The sequence below is a fragment of the Mandrillus leucophaeus genome, unplaced genomic scaffold (assembly GCF_000951045.1).
Source record: "Mandrillus leucophaeus isolate KB7577 unplaced genomic scaffold, Mleu.le_1.0 Scaffold314, whole genome shotgun sequence".
Taxonomy (NCBI): domain Eukaryota; kingdom Metazoa; phylum Chordata; class Mammalia; order Primates; family Cercopithecidae; genus Mandrillus; species Mandrillus leucophaeus.
The window spans coordinates 1,345,717-1,364,337 of record NW_012103299.1 but is presented as its reverse complement, the minus strand read 5'-3'; the positions used below and the strand labels follow the sequence as shown (position 1 = coordinate 1,364,337).

The 18,621-nt window shown below is 49.7% G+C and overlaps 1 protein-coding gene across 1 annotated transcript in view; it reads left to right on the top strand.

Moving 5' to 3' along the window:
* The first annotated feature begins 90 nt into the window (after window positions 1-90).
* NEURL1B (neuralized E3 ubiquitin protein ligase 1B) overlaps window positions 91-18,621 on the top strand; it is a 48,959-nt gene continuing 30,428 nt past the window's right edge. The window contains exons 1-3 of the mRNA XM_011987722.1: window positions 91-238; window positions 6,028-6,168; window positions 6,431-6,475. Coding sequence (XP_011843112.1) covers window positions 91-238; window positions 6,028-6,168; window positions 6,431-6,475 — 334 coding nt within the window. The remainder of the gene's footprint in view (window positions 239-6,027; window positions 6,169-6,430; window positions 6,476-18,621) is intronic.

Genomic DNA, 18,621 nt, shown 5'->3' with positions numbered 1-18,621 from the left:
GAGGGCGGGTGCCGCGTCCTGGTTACCCTGGGGACCCCAGTCCTCATTCTCCCGGCTTTGGCCAGATGCGCAAAAAAGGCCGCTGGGGCGATGCCGCGCGCCCCCTCGCCTTTGTTCCAGCCCGAGGGCGCTGATGAGCAAACTCAAGGCGACCTGGGTGGGGGTGACTGGAGCCGGGCTCGCCAGGGCTTCCGACGGCCAGAAGCCACCCGTGGTGCCGAGACTGCAGCTGCCGAGAGTGAGGGGTGCTCGCCGGGGCACCCCAGTTTCCAGCCTCCCAGCGCCCCCGCGGCACATGCTGCCTTGCTTTGGCCACGTTCCCACGCGCACCCCGGTTGCGCCCCCCTCTGGTGTCCGCTCCACTGGGGACTCCTTCACCCCCTCGGAGTCGCTGCTGCAGATCGCTTCGCCCCCTAGTTAAAATCGCCCCAGAATTTCTGGGACAGGAGTGAGGGGATCCGGAGCAGGGTAACGGGGTAGAAGGAGGCCTTACTGGAAAATACATGGTAACTGTGGGAACAGAGCAGCGGTCCCGCGCCCGCGCGCGCCCGTGGAGGCTCAGTGCCCAGCACTTTGCATACCCCAGCTCGGTATGCAAAGAAGCTTCGCGATAAAGATGTGTATCCCAGTTTTACAAATAAAGAAACTGAGTGTCAGAAGAGGTGAAATGATTCACCCAAGGTTACACAGCTAGTAGTGGGAGAATCTGGAGTGGGACCTGTGTCTGCCCTCCCTCCCCTCACACGCCCAAGTCTTTAGAAGTATTTTGTCTTAAGGCTGAGCCTTGTAGCATCCTTTGAGCAAAAGGTGAGAGGAGTGTGTGTGTGTTTAAAGCACAAAGGCTCGGCTGTGAGGTTAATTGAGTGTGAGGTTCTGGAAGAGGGACATATCACCCCATCTCTGCTATAACACTCCCATATAGCTCTCCCTTCTAGGCATTACATGCAGTTAAAGAATAACTTCCCCTGGAGCGGGTTGGAATGGACAGTGCTGAGCCCAGGATTCCCAGGGTCAGCTTAAGGAAGAGGAGCCAACTCCTACTTTACAAGCCTCTGAGCTACTGCACTCAAACGTTCAAGTTCCCAGAGAGCTGAAGTCATAAGCAGAGTCACCCGCTAGTCAGTGGCAGAGGTGGAATTAGAACACAGGTCTGCTTACTGGAGGGTGGCCTCTACCTCCTGTGGACAGGGCTATTGCCAGGTTGGGTGAGAACCCACCCGCGGGTCAGGAGATATCTGGGGATGTTGGCAAATAGGGCAGCAGATATTCTCGCCATAAAGACCCTGGGATGAGGCACCTCAGCACAGGCCCGTTTGCTTGGTTTCTTAATTTAAAAATGTTTATACTATTCTAGTAAAAAGCCATTCTGCCACCTGTGGGTCAGCCTTGGGGTGCGTAAAGGGACAGACACATGCCAGGCAGGCTAAATATAGCTGGAGATTTATGTATTCTCCATCCCTCTCAACCCTCTTTCTGTGGGCTGGGCCACCCTGGGCTGGGAGCCTGCAGTTAAGGTTGGTTACCCACTGCAGTGTCTAAGTATGGGGAAGTCAGACTCTCCTCTGGGGCTTGAAGCTTGCACTGAGTTTGAGGAAGGGGTCAGAACTGGAATTCCTGAGTCACATCGGGTGGCTGGTGCCAAGAATATGAAGAGCCGTTAATTGTTTTCCGACCTACCAGTAATGAGGTTCTTTCACACCCTGTGCTGTTTTTTATACCTCTGTGCTTGGCATGTGATGGTCCTCACGCATGGACTGTCCTTTCTTGTCTAGTCTGCCTTTCAAAATCCAGTTGTCGTTACCTCCTCCAGGAAGCCTTCCCTGACCACCCACAGTCTCATCCTTTGCTCTGCTACCTGGATACCTGAAGTCCCTTCCTGCTCATCGTTGCAATGACTGCATTGTCATTGCCTGTCTCTGTGAATCTTTGGGGTTCCCTGAGGACAGAGCCCTTGTCTTGATCATCTTGTATCCCTGGTTGCCTATCCCAGAGACTGGTGCCTGGCAAGGGCTCAAAAACTGGTGCTGGAGCTCAAATGTTGCCTGAATCTTAGGCTGAAGGAACACTTGGCACAGTCTTGCCCTGTAGAATCCTTGTGCTTTCGTTCTCAGGAAAAGGACACATGCGTGGGGTTCTTTCTGTGGGACTTGAAATAGAGAGCTGGCATTTGCTGAGCACCTGGATTCCATGCCAGGCTTCCTGCATATGTGGCTTCATTTACACGCCAAGCATGCTTCTCCTCAAGGCTTCTGCACTTCCTGATCCCTCTCCCCGGCACATTGTTCTCCCCTCCTCCCCATGGCTCCCACTAGGCTTCCTTGGGGTCTCTGCTTGAATGAGGGGCCTGCTGTTGCCCCAACCCCACTCACTCCTTTGACCCAGCTTTAAGTTTCTCCTTAGCATGTGTCACTATGCGACACGCTGTATGTGTAGTTAGCAGTTTCTTATCTGTCTCCCCAGGGAGATTTTGTCCATTTTATTCACTGCTATATGTTTAGCACCTGGAGCAGTGGCTAGTGCAGAGTAAATGTTCAGTAAGTATGCGTTGGATGGGATGAATGGATGAATTTAATTCTTCTGACATCCCTGGAGTGTAGGCATTATCATCTCCATATTACAGTTGAGAAGCCAAGGCTCAGAGAGGTAAAGTGGCTTGTCCCAGCTCACACAGTTCATCTAGTTCGCAGAACAGGGATTGAAATCTAGGTTAACTTGGCGCCAAAGTCCTGCATTCTTATTCTGACATGCTGTGGCCTCCCAGCCCGTGATTTAGATAACATTTATTGGGTTCCCCACCATGCACGTGGCATACTACACAACACAATAAGGAAATGCCAAAGAAAGGGAAGATTCTTTATGATCGATTGCGGAAGCCTCTTAGCAGCTCTTGCAAAGTGCATCAGCATAATCCGAGAAATGCCCTTTAAACAGAACTGTGCAGCACAGGACCTCATATCTACTAAGCTCCTACTGTGTGCTCTACATTCTCTTTCCAGTTGCAACTCAACCCTGCAAAGTAAGGTGCCATTCTCCTCCATTTTAAAGAGATTAAGACACTTTGCATACAGTTAAACAGCGGCAAAGCTGGGCTTAGAAGACTGAGACCTGTCTGACTCCTAATGCCGTGTAGTCCTTCTCTCTCGAATCCGTTAGCCTTCATCTGGGTTTTTGAAGGGAGAAAAAAAGCATAAGCAGGTAGGGATAGGGGAGGGCAGCATTCCAGGATGAGAGTGAGGGGAGGTGGAGGGAGGGACTCATCCCCTTCTTCTCCTAACAGCACATTCCAATCCCTTCCCTCTGGCCTCTGGGGCTCGCCCGCAGCTCTGGTTGGAGAATACACTAAATTCAAACTACAGGTTGGCTTTAATCATTAAGTTGGCCCACCCTTGGCCAAACCAACAGCTTTTTCGTATTAGCTCAATAATCGGGCATTCCGGAACTTTGGAGTGAGGAAAGTGTGTTGATCCCGCTCTATACCAAGCCCTTGGTCAAGGGCTTTACCCACAGTATGTATTTGAAATCCTCATTACAACCCTTTAGAGGAACTATATTTATCCCCATTTTACAGGGCAGCAAGTGGAGGCTCAGAGAGGTCAAGGACACAGAGTAAGGGTTGAAGCAGCCTCCCCTAACTTATGTGGACAGTCTGCAAGTGCTGTATCCAGACAGTGAAGCACTTGCCTACCCCAGACACTCTGACATTCTCACTTGCAGAGCCCCTTTCTCTTTTTGGCCCAGATAAGGGGCCATGCGGATGCTGAGCCTACCCGGGACACATCTGCTGCTCCCTGCCTTCCTATCTGAGCCATGGGTGGTGTTGCTCCTAGGGCCTGGCAGCCACTGTTTTCCCTGGATCTGGACTTTCTCAGCTCTTGGGAGGACAGCGACCCTTGTCACCCTCCTTCCAGCCACGGCAATACTGCATGGATGGCCCACGGAGTGATATTGCCTTTCCTCTTTCTACCTCTCCTCCTCCTTCCCCAGTCACCACTTCACGTTCAGTTGGTCTTTACCTTGCTTCTCTTGTCCCATCTTGCTCCCTTCTACCAGGTCATTAAGAACCACCTCTATCAGTGATTCTGTAGAATCAGAATCACTTGTTACCCTCATGAGCTGGCCCTAGTGGAAGGGGCCAACATGCTCTAACAGAACGGGACACCCAGTTGGTTACATCACTAGAGAGCACAAGGTCCTGCCACCCTGTGACTCAGAGAGGGACAGTCAGCACCCAGTGCTCCAAGCAAGGCCTGGCCACCAGACCATGTGGTCTCTCCACCGTGGGTTGTGACCAGCTGTAAAAAAATCTTTAATGACATAGAATTTTAAAAATCTTGTGCATTTATGTAGTAAGAGTATTTTTGCTTCATAAACTTTTCAGTTGCGCATGCGGGTGTGTGTGAGATGTATGTGTGTTTTGTGTGTTGCCATGTAAAATGCATTTCTTTCCCTGGGTCACAGCGGGAGCTGTTGGGAACTGGAAGGCTTCTGGTCTACAGCAGTGCAAGGCTGGTGTTATGGTGTTAGACTCACATCTTACAGTCAAGCTGCCTGGGTTCAAATTTCAGCTCAGCCAATTCCCAATGGCATGACCTCTCTGTGCCTCAATTTCCTCACAGGGAGACTAGGGGTAGCTCCTTCATCGTTGGTGGGGGTGGGAATTATGTGGAATAGAGAAAGTGAGTGTTCAGCACATGCCCGGGATGGTAGCCATCGTGGTTCTGGGAAGAGAGGCCTCGGGCCTGCTCCTGGAGTCCCTGGACTCCAGCGGGTGGCTGACAGGTGCCCTTCACTCCTTGCCTTGAAAACCCTGCCCCAGGTGACCGCAAGCCTCAAACCAAGGGGCTGAAGATGGGGAGGCACCCCTTTCCTGTCTACTGACAGCAGTTCCCAAGGGTTCCTTGGGCTGTTTCCTGAACACCTGATTTCTGCTAAGAAGGATCTACCTGGTGGGTTGCATTAACCGTTCTTCTGTGTTCACCAAACCTCTAGGCCAGGCTCCATGCTGGGCAGGGGAACACAGCCTGTGTTTAGGGACTCAAGTTCTAGCAGGAGAGACCAACAAGGACACAGCAGTTAAAGTACATGGTGTCGGGGGAGCTCAGGGAGTTGAGAGCCCAGAAGATGATGCAGGGGAGGCTTCCGGGAGGAGGCGCACTCTGTCTAGCTCACACCGGAAAGAAGAGACATCAGCTAGGAGAAGGGAGTGAGAAAGGCTGTTCAGGGCGCCACGTGCAAAGGCCTGAGGGAGGGGGAGCAGCACAGGTGGGGGGAGCTGTGGAGTTCTGAGGACTCTAGTGTAAATGGGGATGGGATGTGAGGTCACAGCAGTGGGAAAGGCTGGAGGCAGGGGCGGGCGGGGGTAGGCGGAGGCTTCTTATAGGCCGGGCTGCAGTCAGGAGGCTTGGATTTCTCAGCCGGCACACTCCCAACCGGGATAATGTGCTGTGTTTGCCAGCAGGGGCGTAGCATTTTCCCTGGGCTGGACCTCAAGGGCCGCTCAGCACAGGCTGTTTAATCTCCCCCATGGAGAAGAGTCAGCTCTGCCTCTCTTTTGGACCAAAGGGCTTTCTGTACTTATGGTGCTCTCTGAGGGCTTAAAATAGAAGCCCAGAAGCCAGGTGTGTGGTTAGAGCTTAAAGCAGAGAGGGAAGAGGGAGGGCGCCAGGTCGCAGCCTGGCAGGTAGCACACGCTCACCTGGGCAGCGTTGTGGGGTGGTCCAAGCTCGTGCACACCTGCCCCGCACTGGGCCCTTTATCCCATCCCATTGAAACCATCATGAGGGCCTTGCGAGGCAGTCTTCTCATGTCACAGAAGGGGAAACTGAGGCTCAGAGGGGTAGTGAGACCTGCCCAGCCCAGGTGGCCAGGAAGTGGCAGAGCGAATTGGATCGCAGGCATGCTGGGCTCCACACCCCTTCCCCCCATCCCACGGGGCACTGCACCCTGGGGTCCCTTGGGGCTCCTCTTGCTGACTTGCTGCTGCCCCTTGTCCTCATCCTGAGCACCTGAGCCCCACCCTTCTTGCAGGTGCACCCCCTTTGCCCTCTGAAGATGAATTACTTCTGTCCCCAGCAGCCAAAATGAAGCTGCACCTAGAAAAGCCGCCTACCCCCACCCACCTCAGCCCAGGCCTGCAGACTCTGGAAATCTTGCCCGAGAGGAGAAGGGGTGAGCTGAATTCTGTGCTCCTTCTTCCTGCCCAACTAGGACTCAGCCTCCTGACTCATCTGCCTGGTAAAAACTGGCCCATGCTGCCACCCCCAGCCCCCAGTGGCAAGCATCACAGTGCTCCCAATACCTTCCCTGGGCCCAGGGTGCTCGCAGGCCCTTCCCCCACCCCGGACCTCCAAGCAGCCCCCAGCAGTCAGTGAGCAAGGGCCCAGGTGAGGGTGAGAGCCCTTTGTCATCCAGGCCCGCATCTGTCCTGCAGGTGAGAAGCATCCTGTCCCCATGCTGTGCCCCCAGCAGCAGCAGAGTAACTGCACGAGCTGGGGTCCTTCCTTCTTGCATCTGAGTCTGGGCCTCGCCCCTTTTTAGCCAGACAAGTGACTTAACCTCTCTAAGCCTCGGTTTCCTCTTCTACGGAAAGGGGAGAATGATGTTACCTCTCAGGCATGCCAAGTGTCCAGCAGATACTAAGTGCTCACACGTAGCACCTGCTAGGATTATGTATTCACTGGGAGAGGAGCCGCTGCTCCACACTGAGCTTAGGATTGGGTGCTCTTAAGGGAGACAGACACAAAAGAATAACCACTAACTTGTATCACGTAGCCCGTCTGTGCCAGACAGTGTTCTCAGCAGGCACATCCATGCCTATCAGGACAAGCCCTGTAAGATGGCTCCTATTATTATTGCCCCAACTCTTGGGAGAACATAGGCACAGAGAGGGAAGGTAACTTTCCCAGGGAGCACAGCTCAAGCAGTCCCACATGATTCCAGCTACAGGGAAGGAACGTCAGTGTGGACGGGAGTGTTGGGTCAGGGTGGAGGGTTCCCATAGGGGCCATTTCCCATTTGCACTGGAAGCCCTCATCGTATTTGGCAGAAATCTGTAAGCATTTCGAAATCTTGGCAGGTTCATTTTTAATCGCTCACCTAGTTCTTTTAGTTTTGTCTCACATCGTACCTCTAGGCATGGGTGGGGGCCCTCTCCAGGCAGCCTGTGGGTTCACCGTGGAGATTCCCAGCAGGTAGCCCCCAAGGTCTGGTGTGCGGATCTCCAATTCCCTGCCAAGGCAGGTCAGGGGAGAGTGATGCCCTGAGGGCTTTCTGGGCAGCAAAGGCCATGCCATCCCCGGGGAAGAAAAGACTCTCCAGCAGCATAGTCTGGGAGGCCGTAGTGACCTGAGAGCTGCAGACCTGAAGGGGAAGGGCACGGTGGACCCAATGCAGACATGACCAGTGTGTAGACATCACAGGAGAGCAGATTCCGGTTCAGCCAGAGGAGGAACTGTCTAACTGTGGGAACTGCCTGGAACTGGAAAGCGGGGAGAGCATGCCTGTCACTGGAGTACACAGGTAATTAGCCCAGCTGGGACTTGACGTGGTTCTTGCAAAAGCTCTGGAGTATCCAATGCATTTCAGATGAATTATCCACGAAGATGCCTTTTGACCCTGGGGTCTTCCGGGCAATGCCTTCCAGTGCCCATCTGCTGAACTCCTGCAGAACCCTTCACTTTTTTTTTTTTTTTTTGAGACAGTCTTGCTCTGTTGCCCAGGCTGGAGTGCAGTGGCGCAACCTTGGCTCACTGCAACCCTTGCCTACCGGGTTCAAGCAATTCTTCTGCCTCAGCCTCCCAAGTAGCTGAGACTGCAGGCACCCGCCACCACACCCGGCTAAATTTTGTATTTTTAATAGAGATGGGGTTTCACCATGTTGGTCAGGCTGGCCTCAAACTCCTGACCTCAGGTGATCCACCCGCCTCGGCCTCCTGAAGTGCTGGGATTACAGGTGTGAGCCACCACTCCTGCCTGGTGCCCTTCACATCTCACTTAGACAGTCCCCCTTTCAGTTCTGTATGGTGGAGGGTTTAGCACCACTTTATAGATCAGGACATATAAGGCACAGGACAGTGACGCCACCTGCCTCAGCTCAGTTCTCATACCTCCCTGTGTCCACCCAGCCTCAGAACTTTCAGACAGCGGCAGGTGTTTCTGAGCAGAGTTTGGGACAGCCATCCCAGGGCCACAGACCCAGCCCACTCATCCCTTCTTCTTTCATTTTCTTATTACCAGGATTCAGGGCCACCCAGAGCTGGCCTCTTGCCTCACTTCTAGGCAGAGGGGAAAGTTCTTTAATGAATAAGCCATTTGGGGAAATTGGTGGGGTGGAGGTGTCTTGGGCAGTATTGGCACTTGGCAGAATGCCCACAGCTATTAAACAGTGTACTTTGTTTACAACCTCAACATTACACATTGTTTATATCACAATTGCATCCCTCAGGCATGTGTTTTCTTTCCTTCTGCTACAAGGATGATGGATTTATGAGATGGGTCAGCACTGTACTCGTGTCTCCATGGCCAGGTCTGCCTGGTAACTTTCCAGTCCAAACAAGCAGATCTCCACGTCTCAGAAAAGCTTCACTTCCCTTAAAGTTTGGGCCATTCAAGAGCGGGAGATGGCAGAGTGGAATTTCCATGTCTCTGCAGGAACTTCAGCCCTGCAGATAGGTCACTCAGGGGCTCTGTTCCCAGGACCAGAGGGTACTCCAAATCCCCATTCCAGCTCCCATGTGGCATATGGGGATACTGAGGACCAGAACCTGGCACAAGGTCACCAGGTGATTACAAATGGGGTCTTTCGCTGGAATCTCAAGAAAGGTGGTAGAAAGGGCGTTGGTTTGGAGGCAGTCCCAAGTTTGAATCTCAGTTCCACTGTCTCTAAGCTGTATGATTGTGGGTAGGTCTGTTCCTCCCTGAGCTGTTACATATAAAGTTTCAGTGCTGCAAAAGGAATAGCACTCCAATATAAAATTTTCTTTTTAATTCTCAGCAAGGCAAGTTACTTCTATAGAAGGGTGTGCCCTTACAGATGGAGCAATGGTGGGTGCACACTTGGACAAGGGAGGGGAAGGGGTTTTTATCCCTGATGCACGTGGCCCCTGCTGCTCTGTCGTTCCCCTATTGGCTAGGGTTCGACCGCACAGGCCAAACTAATTCTGATTGGCTAATTTAAAGAGAATGACAGGGTGAGTGCTTTGGCGGGAGTCAGGGCAGAGCAGGTAGCAGGTGATCGGAATGAGTCAGGGTGGAGTAGGTAATCGAAAAAGTTTGCTTTACGAGGAAGTTTAAAAGTAGAAGGCAAAGAATTGAACATACTGACATATTAATTATTTGAAAAGAAATTTAGAACTCATATCTGACAACCCCTCCCCTTGTATTTCCTTACAGCTTTCTTTGCAAACTATTTTTTTAAACATGTCTTGGCTTAGTTGTTTTGCTTGATTTTCCAAAAGCAGCAGCTTCTCTGGATAAGGTGGAGGATAGTTAAGTGAGGTTTTCGTAAGTGCCGTTTTTATGAGCCTCTGTATCAACTTACGGATGCATGGTATGACATAGCACCTGACAAAAATAAGTACACCTATTATGGCTGTGAGGGAAATAAGCATTGAGGGTATTATTCCTTTCCATTTACCAAATTACTTTTTTAGCCATCCTATAAAGTGGTCATTTACCCGAGTTGCTGGCTAACTCATTGGATAGAGCAGTCAGACCTTGCAATGCCTTTGTTATACTTCCATCGGGGCGGTGTTATTTGGGATGAAGGTGCAACATTGAGTTCTAATCATGACGCAGACTCTTCCTCTTTCTGCTAATATCATGTCTAAGGCTATCCTATTTTCCTAAGCCATCTGGCTAGTAGTCCCTAATTGTTCAGTTATTCCTTTAACAGCATCTTTAGTGTAGTTAATACATCGCTGTTGGTTGTAATATATGTAGTTTATCCAATCTACATTTTTATTAACTGTCACCTACCAAAATATTGACTCAAATCCTGCAGCTATTTTATTTCGGGCTTTAAATTGATCTGGTATTTCCCGTGGGACTCCAGTTGCTTTTAAATAGATGTGAGTGTCAAAAGACCCATAAGGGCTTCTCTTGCTTTATGATGTCTTGTTTTTCCTCCCACTGGTTGATGAAATACCAGGGTGAAAGGGATAGCCAATTGGACTAAAGCACAAGTGCCACTCCAGTTATTCGGCAGAGTGTCCAGTAAAGGTCCACCACAATACCACCATACATCCGCTCAGGGATGAACAAGAAAGGCTGACTTATTGGTAAGCTCTTGAAAGTTCTTAAGCTCACTGCATCCCTTCAGGTCTCCAAGGAAGGCTAAGTTTCCTCTCTGTCATGAGAGACACGAAGTGAACTTATTGGGAGACGGAAGCTGGATGGCCCTCGGGGGCTGACCTGCAGGGTGCCGAACTTTGGGATATAGCAGAAAGAGCTTGGCACGACTTATTACTCCAGGCTGTAGAATCCTGGAAAAGAGCTACCATGCAGTCTATGCCTGGTCGACTGGAGGACCACCTTGGTGGAAAGGGGACAATTTGGGCCTCTGGCCTGCCATGTACACAAGCATAACAATTGCTTTTGTTTAACGTGTGGATAGAATATTTGATCCATTCCAACCAGGCATTTGCATCTTGGTATTCTGTCTTAATTGCCAAAGTTTAAGTCTTTAACTTCTATGGTCCTCTAGTAAAATGAATGTATGGTTTTTAGGAAATTACAAAAACCGTTGGGGCAGTCCATCCTTGTTCTTTAGTGGTCCACAGAACATTGGACCAACTGTGGCATAAAAGCTCTACATCAGGTGGCAAGCCTCCTGGTTGACACTGGGGTCTTTATCGAAATCTCCCCAGATTAAATGGTCCCAATTTACTAATGCCTAGTCTGAAGAAAGTCAGGAGGGACAGAGGCACTTTTCTGAAGTAGGGAGCTGTCTTTGACTTGGCAAGTCCCCACAGGGTATAACAAGGCAAGCATTAAATGCAATAGTTTGAGGCAAAATTGACTCGGTTATGTTAATAACTAGATGGTCAGCAATAGAGTGAGGAAGAAGAAAGTGATAGATGAAAGAGTTTAGCTTTAGTTTGGTAGGGTTTTCTCCTGGGACTATGGTCCACGACTCTGGAGGGGGTGGTGCTTTCTTGACTCAGGGGTGATGAGTCCATCCCTTTTTCACTGTACGAACAGCAGTCTTGGTGGCAAGCAGCACAAGGTAGGGTCCTTCCCAGGCTGGCTTGAGTTTTCCTTCTTTCCACCCTTTGATGAGAACGTGATCTTCAGGTTGGTGCTGGTTTACCGGAAATTCTAGGGGTGGTACAAGTGCTAAAAGACTTAGTTTTGAGGGAAAGGAGAGTGGAAGATAAACCAAGTATATCATTTCTAAGAAATTGACCTTTTGTTTTAAATTTGGAGACAGCAGTGGACTTTATAGTGCCTGGTGCCTTCTGAGAAATTTCCTTCAGCACCTATTTTTATTAGTTTTTATACTGAAGAAATCCAAACACCATTTTATATTTGACAATGCTTCCTATGATTTTTATACCAGATAAGCTAAATTTCATCTTTATATTAGTATATCAATGTTAAACTTAGTTTTAATAAAACTTTGTAGACATATTTAATTTTTAATGTCTGACCATGAGGCAAGATTTTTATAGACTCTTAACCTTTTACAATTCTTGTTAAAGAGCAGGTTCGTGCTTTAAGAAAAACCCATTGTGTTATTTTAATGTCCAGTTCACAGAAAAACTGGATACCCTTTTAACTTTAGCCAGTATGTTTACACACAGAATTTCCTTTATAATTAACATTTTAAAACTTGCTTAAACCTTCAAAATAAAAAAAATTTTTAACCTTTTAATGTAGGTAAAAATCCATTCTTAGGCCTCTTTATAATCCTTTTACTAAAAGTCTATTTTACTTTCCTTATACACCTTGCACATAAACTTTTTTCAATAGTTTTACATTCAGGAGGCTTAATTACTTTTAAATTATACAACATTTCTTGCATAAATTCCTTTTTATAATACACTTTTTCTTTCACGACTTTCATAGACAATTCTTCAACATGCCTCAACTTTCTGACTTATTGCAAACATCTCTTTCTTTAAACAACCAGTTATTTTAGGATAAGAATTTACCATATAACATTCTTTTTATATAAATTCTCCCCGACTTTTTTTTTTTTCCCTAAAGATGATAACCATTCTTTTCCAAAGCGAACTTCCTTCATGTCTGTGGACTAGACTACCTAAAGCCATAAGATTAGAAGTTAGGATAATACATGTTGCACTGTCAACTTTTGGCAAACTTTACTTTTGTTGAAAACTGTATAAGTTTGGGATTTCAACTATCCTTTGCTGTTAATAAGACCTCGTTTAGTCCAAATTAACTTAGAATTGGTATAGAGGGTTCCTTCCTGGTTCTGTAAGTACTTTAAGACTTGGCTGAGTGGAAACAGCTCACACTTTGAGCAGACCAATTATCAGGCAATTTTCCTAACTCTGCTTTTACAACAGTTTCCTTATCAATTACTGAATACCTATTGTGTCTTTTTCCCTCATCACCTGGGAGGAGCCATCTATGTCCAGTCCTGAAGGGAGCTCCTCCTAGGTCTGGTCAGACCTTTGTATGGTAATTAAGATTTAGATCCCCTGTTAGGAAACCTGCTGGGTTAAGGGAATTATCAGTGGTTAATGTTAAATCATCTAACAGAATAGCCCCATACTTTAAGATTTTTGAGTTAGTAAACTATTTTTTTTTTTTGGCTTAGGATAGTTCTGAACTGGTGAGATGTGCTCACAATGAGGTTTCCTCTAAAAGTTATTTTTCTACTTTTTTCTGTTAGCAAAGCTGTTGCCACTACAGATTGAATGTATTTGGGCCATCCGCAGGGTACTGGGTTAAGGATTTTTGATAGAAGGCTACGGGTTGTCAGTGGCCTCAGTGCTTTTGGGCTATGCTCTTGTTTACACCGACAACAAAGTGGTACCATGGATTGTTATAGGGTCACGGAGAAGACCTTTAATTATCAATTATAGGTTCTAAATGTACCTTGGCTTTTAAAGGACTAGGGTACATTATTTTTTTTCTTGACTACTTGTATACCTCTCCCTTTCTCTTTGACTGTGTCTCTCTGACTCCCTTTTTGTCTGTCTCTTCCTCTCTCTCTCTTTCCCTCTCCTCTCTCTCTGCTGGTCTTTCCTTGCCTCTGCCAGCCACTTAGGCTGCTGTTCTCCCCTCTCCCTCTTCACCTAGGGGAGGGACCGGCGGGAGTGGAGCTACTCTTTCTTCCCCCAAGAAGAAAGTGGGGGTTTGTGTGAGGTTCAACCCTTGAAATTAGCAGAAGGCTCAACCCCTCAAACCAGGGATGTCTCACCTTGCCTGTCCCAGAAGGCTCAGCCCCTTAAACCAGGGGCTGTCTTGCCTTGCTTGTCCTGCAAGGTTGACCTGTTTCCCCTCTTTCCCCCTCTGAAGGTCCTTTGCACACTTCCCACTCGTGCTGTCCTCTCTGGCTGCTCCCCAAGGGAGAATTAAGCTCCTCTTTGTGTTGGTGTGCTGGTATAAATCCTATGGCAGGATCCGCCCCAATCCATATGAGGTAGCTATGGAACCGCGAAGAGGACCCACTCTCTCCGTCCAGCAGTAGGACTTGTCACCATCCACACAAATGACACCACAAGCAATGTGGTTGGTGATCACTCACGCACACACACATTTCGCCCTCTAGAATGTGACCACCAAGGAAGTACTTTACCAGCTTCCACCGCTTCTCCTTCCTTGGTCTATGCACAGAGTCATCACCGCAGTATGTGAGGATCCTTTAAGCTAGGTTGCTGGCCAATTTTTTGGCTTTTTTTTTTTTCCACCTACTGAGAGCTTGGGTTATTCCTCACACTGGGTGGGTCTTGATTTCTCACCCTTGAGGCTGCCACAATAGGACGGGGTGCACCTCCTCATGAGAACCAAAGACCACCCCTGGAGGGGAATGTAATCACGGGTGAGCCCCCAAATTGTTGTATATAAAGTTTCGGTGCCACAAAAGGAATAGCACTCAAATATAAAGTTTTCTTTTTAATTCTCAACAAGGCAAGTTACTTCATAGAAGGATATGCCCTTACAGATGGAGCAATGATGAGCGCACGCTTGGACAAGGGGAAGGGGTTCTTATCCCTGACGCACATGGCCTCTGCTGCTGTGTCTTTCGCCTGTTGGCTAGGATTAAACCCTGCAGGTTAAACTAATTCCGATTGGCTAATTTAAAGAGAATGAAGGGGTGGGTGTTTTGGCAGGAGTCAGGGCAGAGCAGGTAGCAGGTAATCTGAACGAGTTAGGGTGGAGCAGGTGATCAGAATGAGTTAGGGGGAGCAGGTAATCTGAACGAGTTAGGGTGGAGCAGGTGATCATGAACGAGTTAGGGTGGAGCAGGTGATCAGAATGAGTTAGGGGGAGCAGGTGATCAGAATGAGTTAGGGGGAGCAGGTGATCGGAATGAGTTAGGGTGGAGTAGATAATCTAAAAAGGTTGCTTTACGAGGAAGTTTAAAAGTAGAAGGCAAAGAATTGAACATACTGACATATTAATTCTTTGAAAAGAAATTTAAAACTCGTATCTAACAACCGCCACATCCTCATCTTTAGGATGGGGATAATGACAGTCCCTCCCTCCCTAATGGGGCTGTGATGAGGAATATAGGAGATTCTAGGAGAAGTCCAAACCCAGCACAAGCTGGGAACTCTGTAAGTGGCCATTACCTTTTTTCCTTGGAGGCAAGGGATCTGTGCTCCCAAAATTGATCTGAGCGGTAGGACCAAATAATCCTGCTATAGACTATTTGAGTCAGCACCTCACATCCCCATGACAGATGACTGGTTGGCTGGGGAAGCAATTCTGCACGATGACCGACAGCATGCATGGGCTTTGGATTCAGACCTGAGTCGAATCCTCACCCTGCTGCTTATCTGCCTCATGAACTTGGGCCAGCCCCTTACCTTCTCTGGGCCTAAAGTCCCTGTTGTGAAATGGGCTCATAGGGCTATAGAGAGGCCCAGTGAACCAAGGACTGTCAGATCACCAGAACTTAGGACACATGGGATGGAGATTCTAATCAGGGCTCCTGTGGGCGGAGGATTACCCAGGTGCCGTGGCAAGAGACTGAAGGCACAAACTGTTTCAGTACAATAAAGAAACTAGTTAGAATAAGAATAGCCATAATACAAATTAGATATAGAGATGATCATGGACAATTATCAATCATTATAAACATTATTAATCATTAGCTTTTAATATTACTCTTTGTTGCATTACTAATATAACCTAGGAATAACCGGTGGGTATAGGGTCAGATATTGAAGGGACATTGTGAGAAGTGACCTAGAAGGCAAGAGGTGAGCCTTCTGTCACACCCACATTAGGGCCGCTTGAGGGCTCCTTGGTCAAGCAGTAACACCAGTGCCTGGGAAGGCACCTGTTACTTAGCAGACCGCGACAGGGAGTCTCCTTTCCTTGGAGGAGTCCGGGAACACTCTGCTCCAGCAGCTTCTTGTGGAAGGCTGCATATGATCCAGGCCTGCCCGCAGTCATCCGGAGGCCTAAACCCCTCCCTGTGGTGCTGTGCTTCAATGGTCACGCTCCTCTTCCACTTTCATGTTCCTCCCATAGTCCTGGTTCCTCTTTGAAGTCCGTAGTAGAGAGTGGTAGAAGGAATAGTGAAAGTCTTGAAGTCTTTGATCTTTCTTGTAAGTGCATAGAGGAAAACACTGAGGTATGCTGCCTTCTCTCTCTGCTTCAGCTACCTAAGAAGGGCCCCCTGTCCAGTGATCACATGACTTGCTTCACCTTGTCAATCACTTAGAAGATTCACCCTCCTTACCCTGCCCCCTGGTCTCGTATGCAATCAATAAATATCAGCGCGCCCAGCCGTTCGGGGCCACTACCGGTCTCCCAGGCCCAGCTGTTTTCTCTTTATATCTTTGTCTTGTGTCTTTATTTATTACAGTCTCTCGTCTCCGCACACAGGGAGAGCACCCACTAAGCCCCGTAGGGCTGGACCCTACAGGCTGCAGAGCATGCCTTCCAAGCACGTAGCCCTTTACCTCTTGGGGAAGGGACAGAAGGCCATGCGGGCTGCCTGCAGGCATCCCCAGTCCACGCTCACCTGCTCTCAAGAGCCCTTCAGGCATCTGGGGGAAGCCCTGCGTGGTGGGTGAGCAGGAGAGAGAAGAGAAGGCTGCATCTTCAGAGAAGGACGAGACACGCATCAGAGTCGCTCCCTGGGGGGCCTCAGAGCTGAGCATGGCTGGGAAGATGACAGTAGCTGACCTACCTTGTGTCAAGCACTATGCTGTCCTCCTCCCCTGCAGGGATGACTTTTGCACTTCGCCGGCAGGAGCCACAGCATCTTTGTCATAGCCTTGGGAGCCAGGCTGGTATGAGTTCAAACACCCACGCCACAATTCCTGGTCATGGGCAGCTCACCCAACCTCTCTGAGCCGCCCTCCTGCCTGGGAGGGGGTCTGGTAGCCATCACCTCCTCCAGCACTGTCAGGAGGTTCCTGCAAGGTCCTATGGGTGGGGGGCCATTGTCCCCTGGGAGGTCTGCCTCTCCCATCAGGCCCTACCCCCAATTCTTTTTCCGGCCTCAGGGACACTCAGCCCTGGGGCTCCATCCCCCTGCTGTAATCAGTCACTTTCTTCCTTTTTTAGATACTTTGCTTATTGTTCGTCCCAAGTTCCGCCAAACTGTGGTCTTTGAGCAGCTCAAAACAAGCTGATTGATGACATCCACCACCATCCCTGCCCCACCCCCAGCCACAGCTTCCTGCCTGAGAGGAAGCCAGGGCATTGCTCACTCTCTGTGCCAGAAGGTGGATTAAGCTACTTGTACGTAGTCTAGCTTTCTTCTTGCAGGTCAGGATGTGAGAGACCTTGGGGCCAGCAAGCATTTTGCCCAGCTGTTGGGGTTGTAAAGAACATTTCCTCAGTCCAGGAGCAAGAACAGCATTGCTCCAGGGGAACTTGGGCCAATGGGTCTATTGCTCCAAAAATGCTGCCTTTCAGGCCTTGCAGGTGCTCTCCTGGGGCTGAAGTTGGGAGCAGTCAGGCTTCTGGGCACCACCTAGGCTGGGGGAGTGGCTGTCCTCAAGGCAAAGAGAAGGAGAAATGGCAGGCCTGGCAACCTCAGCCAGCTTATCACTGGGCAGCTGCCAGGGGCTGCCAGGAGGAGAAGCAGGCGCTGAGGGGCAGGACCGCGTCAACCGTTGGAAGAGACGTTCAAAACCTGGACTGTTTTCTCACGCCTGCCATGCTGGGTCACTTTGACTGGCAGGGAAGAAAGGAAGGCCCAGGGTTTCAATCTCATTTTTCAGAGAGGTGGATCCACAGGGGTTTCTTCCCTGATCCAAACCCTTCAGCAGCCCCCAGAACCTTCTGGAGGACTTCAACCTCCCTGCATGGCCTTTAAGACCCTTTGTGATACTGCCCCTGACTCCCACTCCTCTCCCCTCTCCCTTCTGGCCCGTACTTCTTGCAGTTCCCCAGTGCTCTCAGCTGATTCTCATCTCCCGGCCTTTGCGGGTGCTGTTCCCTCTGCCTGAAACATACTTCCCCATCCTTTATCTTCCTCCCAGCCTTGCTTCCTCATTCTGCAGCTTCTCAGTTCCCCTGAGAAGCTGTCGCCACTGCCCCAGCTCTCCCTGGCCACCACCCTGTGCAGCCATGGGGTCTGCTTATGTCCATCCTTGCGGCTGGTCTCAGCTCGAGGGGGCAGGGACAGTATGTGACTTGTCAGTGCATGTACCCAGCAGCCAGCGCGGGCCCTGGCCCAGAGCAGATGCTCTGTAAATGTCAGATGAAGGAGGAAGTGATGTACTCGAGAAGGAATGAGGGCACATTCCCCCCACCTCTCACTGTAGTGGGGCCCTAGCCCTGGGAGCTAGCGCCTCTGAAGTTGGAGTTTCCTGGGTCCCTTTATCAAGAAGAGGCCTCAGTCAAGGGGCCCGGCAGAGGGTCAGAGTCAGCTTGGGAATCCCAGCGCCTGCTAAGCATGCTTTGAGGGGGCGTCAGGATGACCTCACCCCCTGGGAACTCTCGCATCAGAGCCCACTCAAGCTGAGAGGTCTGCCACTTAGGCCTGGATGGAGTGGGCTTTTCTCCCCACAAGCAGCATCACGACCTCTGGCCTCTCTCTGGGATGTCCTTGCAGCTGTTGACGGGGTTTTGTTTGCAAAGCAAAGAGAGCAGAGTGGCAGTTTCCAGCGCGGGCTGGCCCTTTTCCCTTGGGGATGCTGGCCAACCAGGCCTCTGAAAAAGGGAACAAAGTCCCAGTAAGCTAGTGTCTGTCTCCTGAGTGCCTGTCACTGCCCCATTTGGCAGAGGTGAGGAAGGGTTAGTTATGTTTTTTCTTTTCTTTTCTTTTTATTTATTTATTTATTTTTTTTGAGATGGAGTCTCCCTCTGTCACCCAGGCTAGAGTGCAGTGGCATGATCTCAGCTCACTGCAACCTCCGCCTCCTGGGTTCAAGTGATTCTCCTGCCTCAGCCCCCCGAGTAGCTGGGATTATAGGTGCCCGCCACTACGCCTGGCTAATGTTTGTATCTTTAGCAGAGGCA